This window comes from Halichoerus grypus, chromosome 6 (genome assembly GCF_964656455.1).
Source record: "Halichoerus grypus chromosome 6, mHalGry1.hap1.1, whole genome shotgun sequence".
Classification (NCBI taxonomy): Eukaryota; Metazoa; Chordata; class Mammalia; order Carnivora; family Phocidae; genus Halichoerus; species Halichoerus grypus.
Window position 1 is genome coordinate 124596544 of NC_135717.1, and position 23257 is coordinate 124619800.

The window sequence follows — 23257 nt, forward strand, 5'->3', positions numbered from 1 at the left end:
TCCCCCCATACAAATGAATACAGAAATGCAGAAATTTATGTAGAGAGAGGAAAAGATGAGGGAACATAAAAATAACCATCTTCCCATTAAAGTAATACTACAGAACTTTTCTCACAACCCCACCGATGACAGACAGGTATTGAGATACATGCAGAAAGAAAAATGTTTAATATAGAAGGTGTGGAAAATGAGCTATTGATGTTTAGGTGTATTTTAAAATAGCATTTAGTACCATATTAAGGTTTGGTAGATTTATCTATTGGAATGGTGAGAAGTCTCTCTGAGAAGCTGATATATCTGCAGAGACCTGAGTATGAGAAAAATAAGCCATTTATATATAAAGGGGAGAATATTTCAAATGGAACAGCAAATGCAAGGATGAGTTTATAGACCATGCCACCCTCCAATCCCCTTCTGTCTCTGTTGTGCATCAGGTATACCCAGCATATTAATCAACCCCTTTCTTGATTTCTACAACTACTCAAACCATTCATTCAAAACCTTTATATACTTAAAATTTGAAATACTAGTTGAATGCTGAGTGAATAAACTATGAGTATCTGCCATAAAGATTCATCTCTTATAAGCTCTGGATGAGCTCTCGTATATCAAACTGGCACAGTCATCATTGAGCAACATGCTAACTGAAGATGATTTACCTGGATAACATTTATATCTCCATCCTTTGTAAAGAAAGGCAAATGTAATAGCTGCTTCCTAATTATTAGGGATTCTCCCCTCATGTTTTTCACTGACCTTAAATGAAAAGAGATCACATGGAGAGAGAAACCAGGTGAATTTTTAATACAGCTTCAGTTCAGGGATAAACCTCAGGCAAACAAGTAGTTAATGAAGAGGATCCCATCCTCTAGCCAAATTAAAATAGCAACAGTTTTTTAATTCAAAAAATCTCTTTGAAAGATCTTTCAAATTTTGAAAGCCCCTGTCAGGGAGAAAAATACTACAGTAGTAAACACAGATAAATTTCTGTAATTGCAAACAACTTTTTCCCAGTCCTGCACTAGTGCTTTTTATCATTTGATTTGACAGGATACCACATATACAAATTTGAAATAAAGCAAAAGAAAAATAAATTATAGCAGTTTATCATTTCTTCTGTTAGTGTTTATGCTATGCATAAAATTTTTATATACCTCAAATTGATAGTCAATTCCAGTTCATGTTTTTAGATTGATCAGATATATTTTATGAAATGTTCATTACATAACATATTCTCCAAATTTTCTCACAGCATTTTTCATGTACTCATGCCATATACAAAAGAAAAACAAGCACTATGAATTCTTGTTTACAGAACAGAATAACAGTATACAAAGGAATAGACCAGTTCATATATATTGTTGGTCATACATTTTTAAAATATTTAACAAAAAAAATCACTTGCTTATAACTATATGCAAAACTCGAAATTAGAAGAGATATTTCAAGACCGCTTTCAGGTTTCATGATTCACTAGGAAGATTCACAGGACTCAACAATGTCTTTTTCATGACTATGGTTTATTACAATGAAAGAATGCAAAACAATATCAGGAATGGGAAAAGCACGTGGATCAAAGTACAGGAGAAACCAGATGCAAAGTTCCAAGAGTCCACTCCGAATGGAATCACAAAGGATAGACTTAATCCAGCAACCAGTTGTGACAACGTAGCTGAAGTGTTGTCTATCAGGAAGCTCATTAGAGACTCAAGTGCTTAAGGTTTCTGTTGGGTTGCTGGCCATATAGGCGTTCTCTGTCTTGCATGCCTAAAAGTCCACACTCTGGGAAGGAAGGCAGATATTCAGCATAAACCACATTGTTTGTGAAACGGTTTAGGCACAGTGAGCCACTCTTATCAGTTAGGGAATAGTGGAAACACTTCTGAAACCCCAAGTTCCCAGGTGCCAGCCAAGAGCCAGCCTTGCAAGCAGGCCTTTCTGAGGATGGAAGTCTCATACCTGATACGTTAATTCTTTTCTGCACAGTAGTGAAAAGTACAAGTTTTATAATCAGATGACTCTGGGCTCCTATCCACATTCTACCGCTTATATTGTTGTTTTTTTTTTTTTTTTTAAGATTTTATTTATTTATTTGACAGAGAGAGACACAGCGAGAGAGGGAACACAAGCAGGGGGAGCGGGAGAGGGAGAAGCAGGCTTCCGCCGAGCAGGGAGCCCGATGTGGGGCTCGATCCCAGGACCCTGGGATCATGACCTGAGCCGAAGGCAGACGCTTAACGACTGAGCCACCCAGGCGCCCCTCTACCGCTTATATTGTTGTGACCTTGAACAAGTTATCAACCCTTTGCATGTCTCAGTTTTATCAACTGTTACATTGCTATAATTATCAGATTGCCATGAAAATCATGTGCAATAATGCATGCACAGTTCTTAGCACACTGCCTGCAAAGAGTAATAACTCAATAAATTAACGAATAATAATAGAATAATAACAGTCTATATGGCAACTACCATCCCAGAGCTTAGAATAGGATGTAGGAACAAGACTCAAACAAATGAAATAGAGGATTAATAAGTGTTCTGGGGTGTGTGTGTGTGACCAACTATAAGTGCAACAGGAGTTCTAAGAATGGGCAAACACTCTCTATAATTTATAAGAACACACATAAGCTTCTTTAACAGAATAAGTGTTATTGGAGCCACAGCCATTAAAAGACAGAAGTAGCTTTCAGAAAACAAAGAAGCAGCTGAAGTATGGGTGACAACATTGTGATCCTTCCCCTGCTCTCTGACGAAGTCCTCCTTTACAGCTTCACAGCTAGCATGAAAGTGACTCTTAAACTTGACACCAAAAATTCTGAGATAGTTTGGAAAGCTCAGCAGAAGAAATCAGTAGGTAGATCAGTCTGGTTCAGATATAGTCTGATACTTGCGTGAATGTTTTTGGAAATAAGACAATATTATTCTTGCACATCATTTTTTTTAACCACTCAACAAACAAATAGAACAAAGCATTCGGATGAACAGTACACCTTTGCTCTATTTAGATATGGGCTCAGATGTAACTCTCAGCAGGTAGAGAATTTTCTTTTTTGACTTAACTAATGATTAAACATCATGATTACTTGAAAAACATATGCTGAGTAAAAGCTTCCATCCTGATTGAATTAATAGATAAATGAATAAATGACCTCAGGATATAATTGGGCCTAAGATTCATCAACAAGGGACACCTGTGAGGCTAGCTCATGTTTAACAAAAATCACATGTGATGAGAATTTATTTATTTTCTTGAAACTCCATCTTTCTTGTTAATACAATAAACCAAGCTGCTTGTAGGTTGGAGAGAGAGAGGTATTGGATAGCATTGTGTTATATATCTAGTGTTAGATGCCTCCTCAAGCTAATGTTAAGCATTTAAAGGTTCTTTACAAAATAAGTATATTTTGTTCTGTATCATAATTTCACTTAGATCTACAACTATTACAAACTAGAAATATTCTATATGACATTTTATAAGCATTTCATATTAAGGGGTAAGGAGCTTTGATTATTTCTAAACAAATCAACTTAAAAAGTATATCTTTTTTGCTAGAAAAAGATTATAGATGAATTATGTAAATACATGCCTTATAGATTATCTAATAGATCATCACTTAATTAAAGTGTGTTATTTAAAGTAAAATCATTTGTTAAAATTAGAACTCTCATTGCATCTTGACTGATACCACAGTAGAAATTATCAGTCTCTTCAAAAAAAAAAAAAAAACTGCACCTCTAAATGTTTTCTTTAGTGGCCACTCTTAATCACAGTCGTGGAAAAAAAAGCCTTGATGTGGTTATTCTGAACTGTAGATATAATTATTTGCCGCACATTGCAAATTAAGTTGTGATTCATCACCTATGTTCAAATTTAAATTTACACCATTTAGGCAAACACATTTATAAAATTTAGTAATCAGTACATTTGTGAGTTATCCAGGCATCACATAGAAAATGGTATATATAATATCAATGGTACTGAAAAAATTTAGTCCAAGTAATTGATAAATGCCTTTGGATTCATTCTGATAGTCTAGTATTTATCAAAGCATCCATCACAGTTCTTAAAATAACTTGATATTTTCTCCCTCTGTATTATAATGGGTTGATGATTATAGTTGTGTTTTTATTATTTTATACTTGGCATCTATCAACTGGTTTTATACTAGAAGCTCAAGAAATAGTGCATTGAACTGATTTGAGTTAAATTGAATTGAAGTAAAGTGAACTGTTAAATAATTTTAAGAAAAGGAACCCACACTTAAGTTCAACAATTAATCAAGGCTAATCAATTCATTTCTCAGAAAGGCCATTTGAATTTAGGTATGTGCTTTTTAATGAAAATGCTAATTTCCTAAATCATATGAGTTTATACCATATTAGGACAGAAATCTATTCTTTTCACATTATCTTGTACAATTTTCATTGATTTTTCTCCCCCAACTCTGTTGTTTTTATAGAGCTGTCTTTCATATGGCCCTTTTTAGTTTTTTTTTTGGGGGGGGGTATTAAATGCAAAAGTAGTATTCTATTTTTGAGGTTTTTTTGTCAAATTATGTGTTTTTACCAATATGTTTTCAAAAGATATTGTGGAGTAATATTAGGCCATGAAGTTTTTATTTCAAACTTATATTTAAGGAATAAAAATAATAACTATAGTTGTGTGAAAGAATAAAGCTGTACTGACAAATGAATCTCAATATATTTAAATACTATCTATGTAGAAATTCTCAAATGCAGTACAATCGCACTTAGCAAATTTTTAAGTTATAGTATTAACTAAAAATCATTTAAATTTTTTCTAGGCTAAATATTGGACTGAGAATTCTGACCTAATGTAATATTTTTCCCTCAAAGCAATGGCCCTTGTTTTAGATGAAATATAATTTTAAGTTAAGAAGGAAGTGTCAAATTAAACTATTTACACATTGACAGGTCTCATAAAATAGTATGGACTTTCACTGAATCTAAGATGACCTCAGTTGTTAAGTTGCACCATTATTTTATGATGCACCACTAGAAAACAAAAATGCTGTGATTAAAATAAAACACAACACTTTATTAATATTTAGAACTTTTGTTTTATAACTACCAAAAGAGCTTTTTTAGACATAGTTAAACAGATGATTTTAATCATTTTAATCACTCTTGCATATTTTATATGTACACACACACACACACACACGCACACATTGGGAAATGTACATTAAATAAATTGAGTAAAGCATTCTTAAAACCTCTTCCCATTCAGTATATGGCTCTCCTAAATTAGTTTTCGAGTCCGAGTTCTCAGTGTACACGTTTCACACGTAAGATTGTTCTGTTTGCCCCTGAGGCAGCGTATCTTAATAGAGAGATCCACCATTTTTTTCTCTGGTAATTTCATCTAAGCTGCTCTACCCATTCAGTAAGTTTTGATGCTGGTACTTTCTTGACATGATCAGAATGTGCCAACAGAAGATTTTTTAGACAATAATCAGGCTTCATATTCATATCCCTTCTTCAAATGGCCCTTAAATGGTTTGATTGAAGTGTGAGGAATTGCCATTGTCCAACCAAGTGACAGAAATAACAACCAAATTCAAGCAAGCGTAAGCGGTGATCACTACATTGCTATCTATGACTACCACCTGATGAACAGGGGTTGTTAAGAGACATCAAGTGTGAGACATCTTTATTTCTAACATAAGATATGAAAACTGTTGGTATCTTAGAGTCAAGGAAATATGGTATTAAAGAAAAATCATACTGTGGTATAATGAAAAAAAAAACAATTTAAGCTCTAATTAAGAGTATCTATGTGTGTGTGCAAATATATTATTCTAGGAAAGAAAATTATTACACAGACAAGTCATTTTTATAATCTCTAGATTGTTACATAAATTTGCTTGCATTTATTAAATATTTGGATAGTATAGCTATGTCCTGTTGAAAACCTTTCCATCAAAAGTCGAATGATTATGGTCATAAACTATATGTTAAACACTTCTAATTTATTATTTTATGTGCTGTCATATATATGGTTAAAGGTAACCAATCAAAGTGATTAGGAAGTATTGAAAAGTCTTCATTATATTCTATGTGAACTAATATTTTTCTTTTGTCATTAAAATGTGCTTTCAAAATTAACAACTGTTAAAAATAAGTAAATGACCCAGCAACTGAACATTTCTTAATTTCCTCTCTATCTCAGGTCCCATAAGTAGTGTTCTGGTGAATAAATATGGTAGCCGACCAGTGGTGATGGTAGGAGGTTTATTATGCTGTTTGGGAATGGTCACAGCCTCTTTTAGTACCAACGTAATAGAGCTTTACCTCACAATGGGATTTATTTGTGGTAAGTTAAGTTTTGTTTTCTGCTTATTCTCTTCTTAACACTTCCATTGTTTGCAAAGCTCTGTAAGAAGCATAAACAACAGAACAATTCGTATTGTTTTCTTTGAGTTTACTTTTTATATCAGATGCTATCTTAAAGTATTTTCATCTAGTACACTGAAATACTAGCTTGGAATAGCCAATCAAACTTATTTCAAGAAATGGAAAAAACAAGTTATCAGATACATTAGGTGCTATGATATCAATGTCAAAAAGAAAACAGTTTTGATGTAGTTTTACCATTTCACCCTTTATTCATCAGCTAGTTAAGATGGTATTATGGACACAGACTTCCCGGCATATAAAAAGCTTCATTTTTTTTAAAAGTTATTTTTATTACTTATTACTTTTTAGAGTATCTGACTTATCATTCATTATAGGTTAAAAATGATGCCGGTGATATTTCCTGCATGCATTGATTTAGCTCTAACAGAATTCCTTTTGTCTGTGTTCTGGTTAGTGGTGGCGCTCTGTATTGCCGTCCCTTCTTTCCCTTACAAAAGATTCTAATTGTTTAAAGGCTCTGTAAGGCGCATATGCCACTAAACACATGTTTTTAAATGTCATACTGTCATTGTATTACAGTTGTTCCTCATGCGTAATGTCTGTTGACTCAAACCTACCTAAATATGTACATTTGGAAAACACTATTTTTATTAATCTCAACAGTAAACTGCATTAAACAAATCTACACTCAAAATTTTAAGAAAAATTAGATTTTAATATATAAAGAAACTGAATCGTTTCCTTATGCTCACAGAAAAACAGTAAATATATTCTCTTTTTAAAGTAATTTTAGATCAATCTAACCTTGAACTTTGTATCATTTGATGAAAAAAATAAGATGTATTAAAGCCTAAAGTAATAGTGATGTTAAAATCTTTCTCTTTACAACCTTTCCATGACTGTCTTCCTTTTTGATGTGGTAAAACACCTTTTGACATTATGAATGAGAATCTTATATCTAGGAATTTTCTTACTGCAGAGAATGTCCTTTCTTTGTGCAGAAATACTGTATATTTGACCATAGAAGTCAGGTTGGGCCCACAAGTAGATGTATTATGGAAAAGATGATTTTGTTATTACTATACCACAAATTTCAACAGCATTATATGTTATTCTAACTTCAATTCTTGAGTCTTGAAGGCTTTGGTGCTTCTAGAGTCAACCATTAAATATGCCATGAGAGATTTATCTTAAGCATAATCAGCCAGTACTTTTTGGTAGACAATCTAATTTTTAAACCTAATTTAGCACACTAGCCTCCTTATATCTCAGTTCTTTGTCTTTAAAATGGGGAAAATGATAAGCTCTTTACTTTGGGAGTCACTGGAATGATTCATGTAAAAAATGAATACATAGTACTTCACAGAGTACCCAGAATTTTGTTACTTTTAAATAAATACTAGCATATAATTATCATCATATGTCATTATATAACATTTGACAGTTCTAGAACTTACTTGACTTTGGCAGAACCCTCTTTTGTTGTTGTTGAGGGGATTAGAACTCAGGAAGTCTAAGTGGCATGTCCAACACTGTACATAGGTAAATAGTCAAGGCAAATTCAGATCTTTGGATTTCAAATCTCATGTTCATTTTACCCTGCAGAATAAGAAATAGATGGCCACCATCTCCTAAGGAGAAATTGGATTAACACCCGAAGGCAAAATTCTAGGTGACCGAATGGGGCCAGGGGTTAGGGGAGGGTGGCATTAGGTAAAGAAATTTGAACTTCAAAACAAAATTCCTGGGTTTTAATTTGGATTCTTCCATTTACAAGCCACTGACCATAGGCTGACAGTTTCCTTATTTATAAATTACACTTATCCTGCATGTCTCACAGGTGCGGGCCGTGATAGTATCAGAGAGCATACTACCCTGTTACTCTCCAAAGCACATTCTCGGTTCCTTTGTGTCAGCTTTTAGGGACCCTCCTACTCATAGAAAATATTTGTATCAAAGGTTTGCAGTAAGTATTTGTACTGAGAACTGAGTTGTCCCTGAGTCTAAATACTTAACCACTTTGCAATACTGTCTCAATTTACATAAATTGGTAAATGCAGAATTCTTACTTCTCTAACCCCTAAACTAATACAGAATAATGCCTAGGTTAAAGGGGAAAGAGAGGTACCTTATCTAAATCAATTTTATGTGCTTTATAAGCAAACTTAATCATCACTATTGCTAGGTAATACTTTGGCAAGCTATAAGAAATAATTCATCTCTCAAAAGTGATACTCAGCCCTGCCAAGGGATTCCCTTGGAATCAGTAGGAATAGTAGGAACCTTTGAATCATATAAAGAATGAGTTTTAATCTCTGAAATAAAATGTTTAAAGCAAAAATTTTATTTTTTAGTCAACACCACATGTGCATCTATAGTCATGAACTGTGGAATGTGAAAGATGTAGAGCTGACATTAATGGCATTAATTTATTACTCTTGTTTATTATTTGCTCAGTTCTGAAAGAAATATCTCTGGAGAGACCTAAGATTTTCATAAACAGCAACCTTTTTAATCTGTTCACTCTGTTCCACTCTTAAAAACAGTGTTCCCATTTAAATGCACTCTTGCCCACAAAGGAGGAATCTATTCTATATATGCGTATATAAATATAATGCATGTAAATAGGTTTATGTAAATAGAGAGGATTAATTTATCTGTGGTATTAAGTGATTATAACTAAGAACTAATAATTTCATCTTAATTTCAACCTGTTCTGTGATTATGGAAACATCAGTAGATGTTCTTGATTTCATTTTTCTGCTTTCACATGAAAGGAATATGAAGCTGTCATACATATCAAGTGTCCAGTTGTGAGAACCTCTTTGTTTATGCACAATTCCATGATATTTAAAATTGTCAAAAATTATTACCTGCTTTTGCACTTTTAGTTCTGCCTTACCCACTTGACTGTACATTTTAAGGAGTAATTCCTTTTGTGAGTGACATAATGTGTTTGTGTTTTTGTTCCCTTTGTTCTGTTCTTTTTAGGTTTAGGTCTAGCCTTCAACCTGCAACCAGCCCTAACGATCATTGGCAAATACTTCTATAAGAAACGACCCATGGCTAATGGCCTTGCCATGGCAGGAAGTCCTGTTTTCTTAAGTACATTGGCTCCTTTCAATCAGTACCTTTTTAATACTTTTGGCTGGAAAGGAAGCTTCTTGATTTTGGGAGGTATCCTGTTGAATGCCTGTGTGGCTGGGTCCCTCATGAGACCCGTTGAACCCAAACAAGTTACCAATAAGTCTAAAAATAAGATTGGCATAAGAATGGATGATTCAGGTGTGAAGAAAAGCCATAAGAAGAAATCAGTATGGGAGAAAGTCAATACGTATTTAGATTTCTCCCTTTTTAAGCATCGGGGATTTCTGATATACTTATCTGGAAATGTCATTATGTTTCTAGGGTTTTTTGCTCCCATTATATTCTTGGCTCCATATGCTAAGGACAAAGGAATTGATGAGTATTCTGCAGCTTTCTTGCTGTCTATTATGGCTTTTGTTGATATGTTTGCTAGACCTGCTGGAGGACTCATTGCAAACTCCAAACTTATCCGCCCCCGAATCCAGTACTTCTTCAGTTTTGCAGTCATGTTCAATGGAGTGTGCCATCTCTTGTGCCCATTGGCAGAGGACTACACAAGCCTGGTGTTATATGCTATATTTTTTGGTCTTGGATTTGGGAGTGTTAGCAGTGTCCTCTTTGAAACTCTCATGGACCTGGTTGGCCCTCAAAGGTTTTCCAGCGCTGTAGGACTTGTCACAGTGGTGGAGTGTTGCCCCGTTCTTCTTGGTCCTCCTCTTGCTGGTAAGAATAATTCTCATCCAGAAAAGCAAAAAGCATAAAATGAATATCAACTAGCCAGGACATTCTTTGTATTGTATGTTGTGGCTTGTAATAATAAATACTAATAGCCTGAAAGACTGTGGGTGTGTTAATTTTAGGTTTTATTATGTATGTATTTTTAAATTTCATAAATAGTTGATTTTAGACCTAAATTTCCTTCAGAGCCAGGACCTATGAACTTAAGAAATTAAGTTAGACTGATAATTAGTAACATAACTTTCAGGTTTTTACCCATATCCATTGTTTTACGCTTCTAAAAAATGTGTCATAATAATAAAATTCCACTTTTTCTTCATTTTATCATTGATGAACAAATTTCTCTTCTGCTTATATTAAAATGAGTCAAAAGTTTAAAATAATGATACTAAAGGTCAGGATCTATTTTTTTATTGGGAGTACATTGGTTATATTAATATGTTGCATGCCTAAGGATAGCATACTTTTATAATATTGCCGACAGAAATATATGTATATATTTATACCCATATATATGTACATATATACCCATATATATATATATATATATATATATGTATATGAAATGCAGTAAGGAAAAGAAACTCATTTTGAACAGATATATTCCACATTTATAAATTGTAATGATTACCTATAGATTTTAAGATCTGAAATATTTTCAATGATGCCTATGAAAGTATCTGTGCTAAATTACACAGTAAGGAGACCACGACACATGTATAAGGGCATTTTTCAAGTTAAGACTTTGTTCAGTCTTAGACTTTAATGTTATAAATATTAAAAACGTTCTGTGGGCCAGTCTTTTCCAGGACATTGTTTTGGTTAATACTAAACTTAGGTATTCACTTAGGCTCTTGGCCTGACCCCTAGTGGTTACAGTAACGGCCAGGCTAAACGTAAATTTCTCCAGTTTTTAAACTGTTTCCCTATATGACATCAAGGTATCACTTTTTAAAATTGCAGTATAGTTAACAGAGTGTTACATTCATTTTAGGTGTACAATATGGTGATTCAACAATTCCATACATCAAGAAATCACTTTGAATTGGGAAAATTTGTATTTAATTTGTTGATCTTTAGGTATCATTGACGTTTTGCCTTGCTTTTTCACTTGGTCAGGAATGGCATAGTTACTGAATTTTTCTATCTACCAGGGCTGTCCTTTTGTATCTAGCACAGATGTTTTGGGTGGTATATCTTTTAATATTGGATATACTATGGCACCAAAACAGTTTTCAAGAAGAACGAAAGCCAGTCGGTCTTATTTATCAGCTAATTGATTTTGTTGCATAAGACAACTACAACTGACCTATCTTTTCCTACAGAATGGGTTTTGCCAAATGTGTTTTAGAAGCCTATTCATTAGCAGCAAAATTTTTAGTATCAACAGAGAAAATTGTATTTCACCAGCGATGGTGGGATTAAAAAAAAAATTAAGTCAGGTCAACAGACATAGTGGGCGGGCTCTAAGGATGAAAAGGAAGGAATCTGATTTGACTATTCCTACCTGTGCTGAGAACCTGTATTAATAACATTTATATCAGTTTCAGTGCTCTTGAGTGCTTCTTGTGTTAATATTGCCAAACCATTGCACGAGTAGGGGCAATGGCAGGAATCAATTTGGGGCTCCTTGTTGAAGCTCTCAGGCTGTAGCCATAATAAGTCCATTTTTTTTTTTTCATCCTGTTTCTGTCTCCTGCTCTCCCTGATCCTCCTTGACTTTTGGACTGGCTTCTTCTCTGTAGCATCTGATCACTGATAGAATGGTGTCCGGTACATGGTAGGCACTCGGTAAATGAGTACCCCATTGTAGTTACTTCTCACACTCTTGCTGGGGCTGCTACTCTTTTTAGCAGAGCAGTGGAAGATACAGTACCATTTCTAGTTTTATTTTTTTCAGCTCACATTTTCACTGCTGCACTCACAAGAGCTGAAGCTTTAGTTCTGGAAATCATACCTGGCTTCTTGATGATGCTAAAAAATTCCCCAGACATTTAGAAAGTATGTTTATATGGCAGCCCAAAGTGGTATCAACTCTGATGGGGCCACAGACCTAATGTGTATGTATTTAGAGGTGTAACAATCATTGTATGAATAGAAATATTTGACTAAAGCTAGAATAGAAATTTAAATTGTGCATTTTTGTTATGTGTGTGTATATGGCACACTCAAATAAGCCTATTCCACCATTTAACTAATTAAAACCGAGAACTTCGTTCAAATAGGCAGTTTCACAAGTAGCTGAATTTAATACTGAGCTGCTAACTAGATGCTAGCCAGAATGAATGAGATTCTGATTAAAAAAACAGGCCTACAGAATCACCTCAAATATGCATATAATAAATAATATGGATTTGCATGCACTATCATTGTTAAGAATTAGGTGCCTGTATAAGCAAGAGGCAAAATTAAGTATAAACTGAAATATTTTTAAAAGTCAATGAACCGGAGCACCTGGCTGGCTCAGTTGGTTGACCGTCCAACTCTTGGTTTTGGCTCAGATCATGATATCAGGGTTGTGAGATCAAGTCCCACATTGGGCTCCGAGCTGGGCATAGAGCCTGTTTAAGATTCCCTCTCTCCCTCTCCCTCTCCCTGTCCCCCACCAGGGCTCACTCTCACTCACTCTCTAAAAAAAAAAAAAAAGGGTCAATAAATCTTCAGGTTATATGATATCAGGCTAGTTTTTAAATGTCTAAATAATCAAATGTAATAAATACTTTCTTCCTGATTAGTGTGGCCTTAATAATTTAGATTTGGATAAACTAAAAAGTTGTGATTAGCCCAAAAAGTTATGATATGACTCTTAACCAAGAGGTATGGTGAAGCTCTTTTGAAGAATAGTTAAGAATCTGAGATTCAGTGAAGTGGGGGAAATCAGAGGGGGAGACGAACCATGAGAGACGATAGACTCTGAGAAACAAACTGAGGGTCGAGAGGGGAGGGGGTAGGAGGATGGGTTAGCCTGGTGATGGGTATTAAAGAGGGCACGTTCTGCGTGGAGCACTGGGCAAACAATGAATCATGGAACACTACATCAAAAACTAATGATGTAATGTATGGTGATTAACATAACATAATAATAAAAAAAAAGAAACTGAGATTCAGGGGCGCCTCGGTGGCTCAGTCGTTAAGCGTCTGCCTTCGGCTCAGGTCATGGTCCCAGGGTCCTGGGATCGAGCCCCGCATCAGGCTCCCTGATCCACGGGAAGCCTGCTTCTCCCTCTCCCATTCCCCTTGCTTGTGTTCCCTCTCTCGCTGTGTCTCTCTCTGTCAAGTAAATAAAATTAAAAAAAAAAAAAAAAGAATCTGCAATTCAGATAGACCTTGATTAGATTCCAGATTCTGCCGTTCACTGGCTATGTAACTATGATCAAATTACTTCATAGTGATTTTGTAAGGATTAAATAAGGTATTACCTCATTTAAAAGTGTTTAGCCTAAGGGTGCCTGGGTGGCTCAGTCGGTTAAGCCTCAGCCTTCAGCTCAGGTCAGGATCCCAGGGTCCTAGGATTGAGCCCCATATTGAGTTTCCTACTCAGCAGGGAGTCTGCTTCTCCCTCTCCCTCCGCCCCTTTCTCCTACTCATGCTTTCTCTCTTGCTCTCTCTCTCAAATAAATAAATTAAAAATCTTTAAAAAAAAAGTGTTTAGCCTAATGATAGGCATAGAAAAAGCATTGAGTAAATATTATGCCCTGTCAGAACCTTAAATAAGCCTTTGGGTCTTTCCTTAAAAATGTAATTTTTTCCTTTTTATTGAAAAGAAGCATGGAAAGGATGAAGCAGTCTCAATGTATAAAAGTTAATAGATAAATATATCTATTTATATACACATAGATACAAAAAACATGCCTCACACATACATGTATTTATGACTATACACACAAACAGGTATATACCTATTTTGTCTTAGTTGTACATTGTTATTGAGGGGAATAATCTTTAATAAATTTAATATACTGGTAATATAATGCTGTGTATACATATATGCTTTTTTAATGCATACATAGAATTCATAATCTAGAATATTTTTTGTTAAAAACTCATTCAATATTAACTTAAATAAGAAATGGGTACATACTTTGTGGAAGAATTTATTGGAAAATGTTATCATTTTACGGCTGTTTTATTATTCTGTCTTAAAAGATGTTCTCTGTCTCTTAGGGAAATTGGTGGATCAAACTGGACAGTATAAATACATGTATATAGCCTGTGGGGCTATTGTGTTCCTAGCGAGTGTGTGGCTGCTGATCGGCAATGCTATAAACTACAGATTGCTTGCAAAGGAAAAGGAGGAAGAAGAAAGGAAGAAGAAACTGCATACACCTGAGTCCAGAGAGTCTGAGCCCTTGAACAAATCTAACCATCATGATGTTAACGTCAAAAGTACAAGAACAGAGAATAATTCCTCAGAAAGAGAAACTAATATTTAACAAGAATCACATCTCTGATTTCAGTGTTTATGACTTTCTTAGGAGTATTTTTTTTTTTTTTTCAAAATATTGGGGAAGTTTTTACTTGAAATGAGGAGTCATAATGAAGAATGGAGATGAGATTTTCCTCAATGGCAAATTTTTATAAGTTTGTTTTTTAACACTTGTTTGGATAGTCCAATTTTGAGATTATGCCTATAAAGAATCCATGCAATGGGTTTATTTCCATACATGACTCTGGTTGTCGTGGTTAAAATAATTCTAAAGTCTTCCAGTCTTGGTTATAGAGATCTGAATCCCAAACCTCTGGTTTAAGTAGTTAGAAGGTGTATGTTTAATCCTGTAAGAATACCCTGTCCAAATTTCATTTTTTAGTGTTAAATAGAATTGAAGGAAAATTAATTTTCTTCTGGTGTGCACACGCGCACACACACACACACACACGCACACACACACTCACCTATATGTACACACGTGCACAGAGTATCCAGAGAACAAAAGACAAGTAAGTTCAAAAAGAATATTATCACTTTTTTTAACTTTAAAAATAAATCCATGGAGAATGAGGAAATGTGTTATATCTGCATACTACTTTACAGTGTGAATTTTAAAGATAAGAACATGGGTGAAAATGAGAATGATCTTAATTTGAAAATGCAACTAACTGTGTAAAAAAAAAAATTTGCATGTATAAAATAAATTTGAAAAAAAAAAAAACGCTCCATTTTAAACCATTAATTCTGAGCACTGTTAGATTTGATTAATCCATGCACATGATTTCTTTGAGGACGGTCATTAGTACCTGGTGCTAGAGAATAGAACCCTCAAATAATTTTCAGAATTCTTACTTAATATGTAAATCAAATTAAAAGCCTAAGTGACTCCTCACAATGAGCTACGTTCATTGATTTTAAAAGGATTTTTGTTACTAATCCAGAAAGTGATAACCAGGGATTTCTTTTAATCAGAACTCAGTCTAGACTCACTGTCATACTGAGACTTCAAGATGGAATTTACTGGAATCGTGGTTGACAGGCTGACAAATAAGCCAAATTCTAATTTTTCCCAACACATAACAGTGATCAGAGGATTACTGCTATGAGTGATCTGAGTAAAGCTGACTAAGAGGGAGAGGTGCTTATACTGAGCCCTCTCGGTTCTGTCATTTCTCGCCCCTCCCTAAAATGCAAAAGCAAAACACAGAAATCCAAACAGGCCTTTCACCCAGCCACTGAAATTCCTCACGCTGTGGGGAATGGCAGCACCTCAAAATCCCACCCCCTCCTGGTGAGACTTCCTCCTGCCTGGGAACATAACCGGGAGACTGGAGACTGTTAGAAAAGGTTTCTAGAACTGGAGACCGCACGTAACTCTGTATACACACTTGGGAAGGGTAGGCATAGTTAATCACACGATAGCAAGAGGCCTGCAACATTGCCGGCCAGTTTAATTTAGCAGTTTCTCATTTTCATAACGATGTTAAAACATCTGAGAATCTGAATCAGCTTTGAATATTCAGGCATATGATAGTTACTGTGCACTCAGAACTATAAATACCACTTAGAGTAATACAATACTTTTAAACAAGAAAGAATTTGTGCCTTATGGCTAAAGTTATAAGTATTTACATCAGTAAATCTGAAGTTTAAATTAAGAGTATGATTAATGAAAAACATTTAGTGCTTGATTATTGAAGTGATGTTACTCTTAAGATGTCAAAAGGAATTTGCTGTTCATTTTTTTTAATTGCAGTGGAGGCAGATGCTATCTTATTTCCTATAAGATTGCACCTGGACCCCAAGCTTTTGTAATAGTTAACATTAAGGATTTGATTTGTAAAATTTATGCACTGGTTAAGCATGTGGCTCATATTTAGGAAGCTATAAGAAGTCCCATATTTCATTTAGCATTCATTTTGTTAGCAGATGAAGAGGAATTTGTATTTTTTAAATATGAAATGAAGCAACTTGTGCCAATACCATAGGTAAATAAATTAGGCAAAATGTGGCAGTGTATGGCTGTTTTAATTTAGTTTTGCCCAGTCTTGAGTCTTGAATGAGCTACTTTCGTATTTTTAGTCCTTTTGTATTCAACTCTGACTCATCATAAGAAATGCAACATCATAAATTGTGTAGTAGCTCTCCAATCTTAAACATTTCCAAAAAGTCTTCAATTCCCTGAGGATACATATTTAAATTAATATACATATCAGATCCCAGGGGGAAATAAACAGCCAAGTAATGATAGTGGGGTTTTGGGCCCACGGCTTTAGTCCTTTTTGTCACCTGCTGGTAGAGACAAGCTGGTGGGTGCATTACAGTGCCTTCCTCCATGGAAGGAGGTTTATTTACTTACTGATGAGGTTTGCATCAGTTCTGTTGGTTTTTGGTCATCTTCATTAACTTTTTATTTCTAACACTGTATATTAAAATGTCAAAAAAGAAAGGGAAGTAAAATTGCACATTCAAAGCACATGATATGTATACAGCCATGCCTCGCAACAGCTCTACACAAAGTTACAAATATGCACACATATTAATTCCTATATTAAATGTTGAAAATTAATTTAGAACACACTTGAAACAGCGACAGAGACTCACATACAGGATTGAGAATCGTTCCAGGGTAAAATAATTTTCTAGTCATTCACACTCTCCACTCCCTTGAACCTGTGAGAATATTTGTTGCTTTCAGAGAATCTTTAAAGACCAAGAAGAGAATATCAGCTCAGAACATTCACCTAGTCTAGGGGAAGTGGTATAGTTGGCCTCTGTGTGTGCAGTAATCAGTGATGTCATGAAGCAAAATCAGAGGACACCATTAAAATTCCTTTTCGTCCCCTTGCCCCACTGGGGGAATGGTAAAGAAGGGAGGTTATCAACCAGGGCACTAAAATAATTCATGATCACTGGCTACTTCAAGTATTTTTCTGCTTGTGATAACTAGCAGCTCATATTTTTCACAATTTAACCTTAAATATGACTTCACTAATTTAAGAATACAATATTGGGTATAGACTTGTCCTGACCAATCCCTACCCTCTTTCCCAATGTTTTTTTTGGGGGGGGTCCAGTCAACACACATTTAAGAGGCACTGGGCCAGGCTCTAGTGTACTTCACGTTGGAAGACATGACGTTTTCTCAGTGTAAATTCACATGAGTTTCACTTCTTTAATATCAAGTTCCAACTGTCTTATCTCATGCCCCACCCCTGGACACTAGAAAATAAGTAAAATAAGTTTGACATATTTGAATGTGCATTTTAAAATCTCGATTTTTTTTTTTATTCCTTTTCTGGCTGCACATGACAATTGAGGATACTGAAAAAAGATGTATGATGTAAATGTAAGTTTTTATATTGATATTATAAAATGTGGAGAAATCCTTAATCAGTTAATTGAAAATTATTTTCCATCCCAAAGTACCTTTTTTTAAAAAAAAGCCCTCTCATATGTGTAACGTTGCACACTTGTAATAAAACAAAATTAAAAATCATGATTGTTAGGCTCCATTTAATAGGAACTAATATTTTGCCTACATAATACCTTTTAATATTCAAACCAAATTGTAAGTAGAGGCTATTGACCTGACATAACAGATGAGAGAAACAAAACAAAATCAGACACACAAAGTTCAGCTAATTACCCGAAGTGAAAGTAGTAAGTGACAGAACCAGAACTAAAACTCAGATTTATCTAAAAGCAGAAAGAGCCCCTGGCATGTTTACTAGCATGCTGCCTTCAATAGAATCTATAGAAGCAAAGGTAGATAAAATATAGATACAAAAAATTTAAACCCTATACAGTAAACCAATTAGGTTTAACTGCAATTTGTATTCTGATTTATTTAGCGTTCATTAGAGACTTTGCTATAAACTGAATATATAATTTCAAGTTGCCTGCTTTTCTAGCCAATGCATATTACCCCAAATAGTGGTAATGATTGTATAATAGCCATAATTGTTTTAATACGACTTTCTGCACAAAAATAATGACATATTTATATGACTCAGGGATAATATATTTTCCCTGAGGTTGGATTTAGAAGAAAAATGTTATTTTCTTTATGGATAAGTAATTCCCATATTGCTGGCTACTTATTATGACTCAAAAAGTACTTCATACAAAACATTATATTCAGAATTATAGGGATTCCCATTTATAGGATCATCCAAGCTACCAAAGAAACCTAAAAAGATTATAAGATATAAATGATTTGGTTCATCTATACAGTATATATTTATTTTCATCATTTAATGCAACTAACCCTACGTTCTAAATCATTTTTCAGCCTTCCTTGAACATCTGTAACTGCCATTGTCCTCTCTGTCCATTTGTCTGTAGACAGAACAAGTATCCTTGCTTTTGTCCTTTCCCTCTAAGACTTTTGACTTCCATAGAATAGTGGTCTCCTTAGCATTATTTTAGATGGTGTACTTCTAGTGTCTTACATCTTTCACAAAATCACACGTGCTGCATCTAGTCTTATTTAGTTGTGATTTGTAGGAATGGCTGTCTTCCTGGAATCAACAGTATGTACTCTTGGCCATGATCTCTCAACTTCACAAGTGAAGGAACTCCTGTGACTGGAGGCTTAAGGTATCCTGGATAAGGAAGGTGCTCATAATCTAGAAGACGTTTTGTTAATATGAGTCTTCCTTGTGCATGATAAATACATAAGTGAATATGATTTTTAGGAATATAGAAAAATCAATCTTCCTGTCGTTGGTATCTAACTATCCTGGATGTTTCTAATCTTCTTAAAGGGCCTCACGACTTTGAGAAACAAAACTTACCAGGACAGCACCGCGCCATTACATATCCTGTATGCTCTTTCAATGCAACGAGATCCTAGATACATCTTACCAAGTAGATTTCTTACCACAACACTTCATAGTACCAAGCAGCATCAAAATTATTCAGATATAAATTGAGATTAGAATCTTTATTCAACTCACTTTGTCTTTTAGGTTTTGATTTTTACACATCCATGTGCATGGTCTCCCTCCACTTAAAAGCTGAGAGGCTCATTATCAGTGATTATAATGCTTGTATAATCAAAATCAGAAATTATCTTTGTTGATAATTAAAACATGAACAATTTGCTGAGCTCACATCATTTTTTGTAGTTCTCATTTTCTCTTCTTTGCTATCAGTTGTTTGTACACTATTTAATTTTTAACTCCTACAAGATCCTGCAATCTGGTTTATGTTAGTCTTCCCCCACACTGCCTTTCCTTCGCTTTATTTCACTTATGAACAGTTCATGAAAGCATTGTTATAGTACTGAGAATCATACTTTTAGGTCCCTGTGTTAAGAGGAAAAGTAATATTGCAAACAATTTTTGGTGTTAATAGAGCATATGGGAATTTTTTAGACTGAATTATTTCTCCCATCCCAATCCTGAGCTACCTTACCTTCTCACCTTTTTTTCTCATAATTACTATTTTTTTAAATATTTTCTTCTCATTGTTTTTCACAATGTCTAGGCCAGGTTCTTAAGCATTTTTCATCAATTCTGGGCATTTTTAATACAGAATTCTTGTTCCTTTGGTGGGTTTAGTTATGCTTCCCCTGTGTGCATGAATGCCATGTTTTTCAGTCTCCATATGTACTTGTTAATAGTGTGAGTAACATTCAGGAGTATTTCAGTAGGTGATTAATTAATTACTCTTTCAGCAAATATTTTTCTTCATATAGCAAAACAAGCTTTTTTTGTTTAAAACTCAAATATGGCAAAAGAAGCTAAAGAAGCTCTGTATGAAAACACTGCTACTCAATATTCTATCAAGGCATAAGTTGGTAAAAAGTTCTGTGATGAACAAAAGATCGGAATTCTTATATGAATTTCAGGGTGAATTTTGAAACATATTCCTCTAAGCTTTTTATTCTGGGTTGGTTGTTATTTTACTTTCATATGCATCTAAAAAAGATTTTGAAGTTAGACCTAGTTTATATAGCTTGTGCATTAGAGTAGAGTACGAATTTTGGATATACTATTTAAAGGACTTTATTTTTCTACCACATGCTTTCTATTTGTAACTAAAGTATGAAGATTTCTGGATTTAGTGAGAAAAGACATATGAACTAAAGTGTTTATTTTGGGGGTGCCTGGGTGGCTCAGTTGGTTGAGTGTCCAACTCTTGGTTTCAGCTCAGGTCATGATCTCAGGGTCGTGAGATTGAGCCCCGAGTTGGGCTCCATGTTCAGCGTGGAGTCTGCTTGAGGTTCTCTCTCCCTCTCCCTCTGCCCCTCCCCCTGCTCGCGCTTTCTCTCTCTCTCTCTCAAATAAATAAATCTTTAGAGTGTTTATTTTCTAAGCATTAGATGTAATTGTATTTTGATTTGTATTGTATTTTGTTTTGATATATTTATGTATCAAAAATATATTTAATTCATTTCATCTTCTCAACCCTCTAAATTAGGTTTGTTAGATATGCACATTTTTACAGAATAAGACTAGAACAGGTTAAGGGCTTTGCCTAAACATATATCTATCTTTTGAGTAAATGCAGGGTAGGAAGTAGAACCCAAGTCTTTTGACTCCTGACCCACCTTTTTCCCCATTGCACTGTATAAGCCATCCTATTTTAATGGTAATCTTTATAGATTGAATACATATTTACCTGGAAACACTTACTCTAGCCTTGCTTGATAAATCCTTTATTTCCAAAATGAGTGTATTTCTCCTGAGTCATATTTTGCAAAATCATGTTTGTAAATTTAATTTGAAGGGTATTTAATGATCCCCACAGTAGATAATTCTGAGTAAACTGGACATAATAATTGGTGGGATGAATGATTTTGCACTATATATGTTGTTATAGCAATATCTAAGTCATTAAAAATACTCGCCAATAATGTGTTTATAGAATTGTGTGTCAACATTCCATTAATTCCTCCTTTCTTTATGTTCCTATTTTATTTTAGAAGCATCATTCACTTGTTTCCTAAAAATTTAATTCCAGAGCACAGAACACGTGATGCAAGTTTGTTAAATTATTAAGTTGTATGCAAGAAATTATCATCATTGTATAACTTTGAAAAGAATGTTCCAACAATATTTCTTGATCCAAGAATCTGAGGATGAGTTAATAAAATTATTAGGATAAGACCTATCTCAAAAATTCTTGCTTTATTAGATGGTTATTCTATGTAGTTAACATAAAACCTGACAACAGGTGTCCGGCAATTGTAGAACTATAGTATCTTTTATCTTTGTGATACCATCTTCCTCTGTCCCCATCTTGATAGATTTTTTTTTCAGATTTTCCATTTTGATTCTATTTCAGAAAAAAAAAAATCACTTCTAAATAAAAGATCCCTAGTGAAGGGGAGAATGGTTGCTATTAGGAATTTGCTCTGTAAAAGTGTAAAAACAATCTGTACTCGGTATTTGTTTGCTTAATTCATCAAGGATATTTACCCTAAGAACATACTTTAATAAAAGTTTTGATAAACTGATGTGTCACAGTAAAATCTTTCATGAACAGGGCCCATGATGCACTTGTAGTTAGTGATGTTTTTGGTTAGATTCAGCCAAACTGACATCCATGTATACTCCGTTTGTCTTGTCTTTCTGACAGGGCAAGCCTCAGTAGCGTCAGTGAGTACGTCAATCAATAGAACGCCCCTTCTTGGTAATATGATAAAAATGAGATCACAAAATTACTTAGATATGAGTCAGGTATAGAAATTCCTATGTTGAAGATGGGACAGTAAGATATATTTGCTAAAATTTACATTTGATTTGAAGCTTCTTATTTAAAAGCACTTCCCTCCGAATATGTTAAACTACTCTATTGATTAGTATTCCCTAGAATGAATTATTCCCTATTTCTGAGGAATTTCTGAAAACATTTACTACTTATATTCTTCATCAAATATTTCTTTGTTATCCCATTGGTAAGTTTGGGCAAATATTAAAAGTAAGATTATTGGGATAAAAGTTATACATAATGACATGTTGCTAAGAAGACAGATAGAAGACATCGCTTGGCAACGGCCAACCTAGCTAACTTTTGCAAGCATTCTTTAGGGGTTAATCTGTAGAATTATTTTTTTAAATATAAGTTGTATCTTGGGCTGTATTTTTATGATTTTTAAGTGAAAAAAATGTAGTTGATTTGTTTGTTCTCCAGGCACTTTAAGGACCACTGAACAAATGATCCTACTGTCACATGGTCTATCAACTATGATAGGGAAATGAAGAGAAAGGGTAGATTTGCTTGACACCTGAGATGATCCAGTCAGTTATTTTTACATGACCTAAATCATGGCTGTACATATTTCATTTTTCAAAAAATCAATATGGTAGGAAATAATTTAAATGCCAGTCAAAGTTTTAAAATATAAGATAGAATGCACTTCTTTTTGCCTTCTTACAGATGAATGTACTTAAAGTGATTGTGATTTGATCTTGGAATATATGTTTATTTCTATAATTTTTGCATATACAGTAGTTCTGAACTTGGCAAATAAAACATGGGGAAAATTTAACAAAATGAAAGAACTAGGATTTTCATACAAATACATATTTTGTTTTTAAACAATGTAGATTTATTTAAATCAGGAATACATTATATTGTTGATTATTTTAAAAGTATATTCAGTTC

At 34.2% G+C, this 23257-nt stretch overlaps 1 protein-coding gene across 7 annotated transcripts in view; it reads left to right on the forward strand.

The window, feature by feature from the left end:
- The window catches only part of SLC16A7 (solute carrier family 16 member 7), a 179148-nt gene extending 157042 nt beyond the window's left edge, over positions 1-22106 (forward strand). For 6 of the 7 annotated variants that reach the window (XM_078076195.1, XM_036073846.2, XM_078076197.1 and 3 more), the window contains 3 exons: positions 6197-6340; positions 9376-10194; positions 14374-22106. In XM_078076195.1, coding sequence (XP_077932321.1) covers positions 6197-6340; positions 9376-10194; positions 14374-14642 — 1232 coding nt within the window. In that variant the 3' untranslated portion in view covers positions 14643-22106. The remainder of the gene's footprint in view (positions 1-6196; positions 6341-9375; positions 10195-14373) is intronic. The other variant, XR_013449244.1, reaches the window with a different exon arrangement.
- The last annotated feature ends 1151 nt before the right edge of the window (positions 22107-23257 follow it).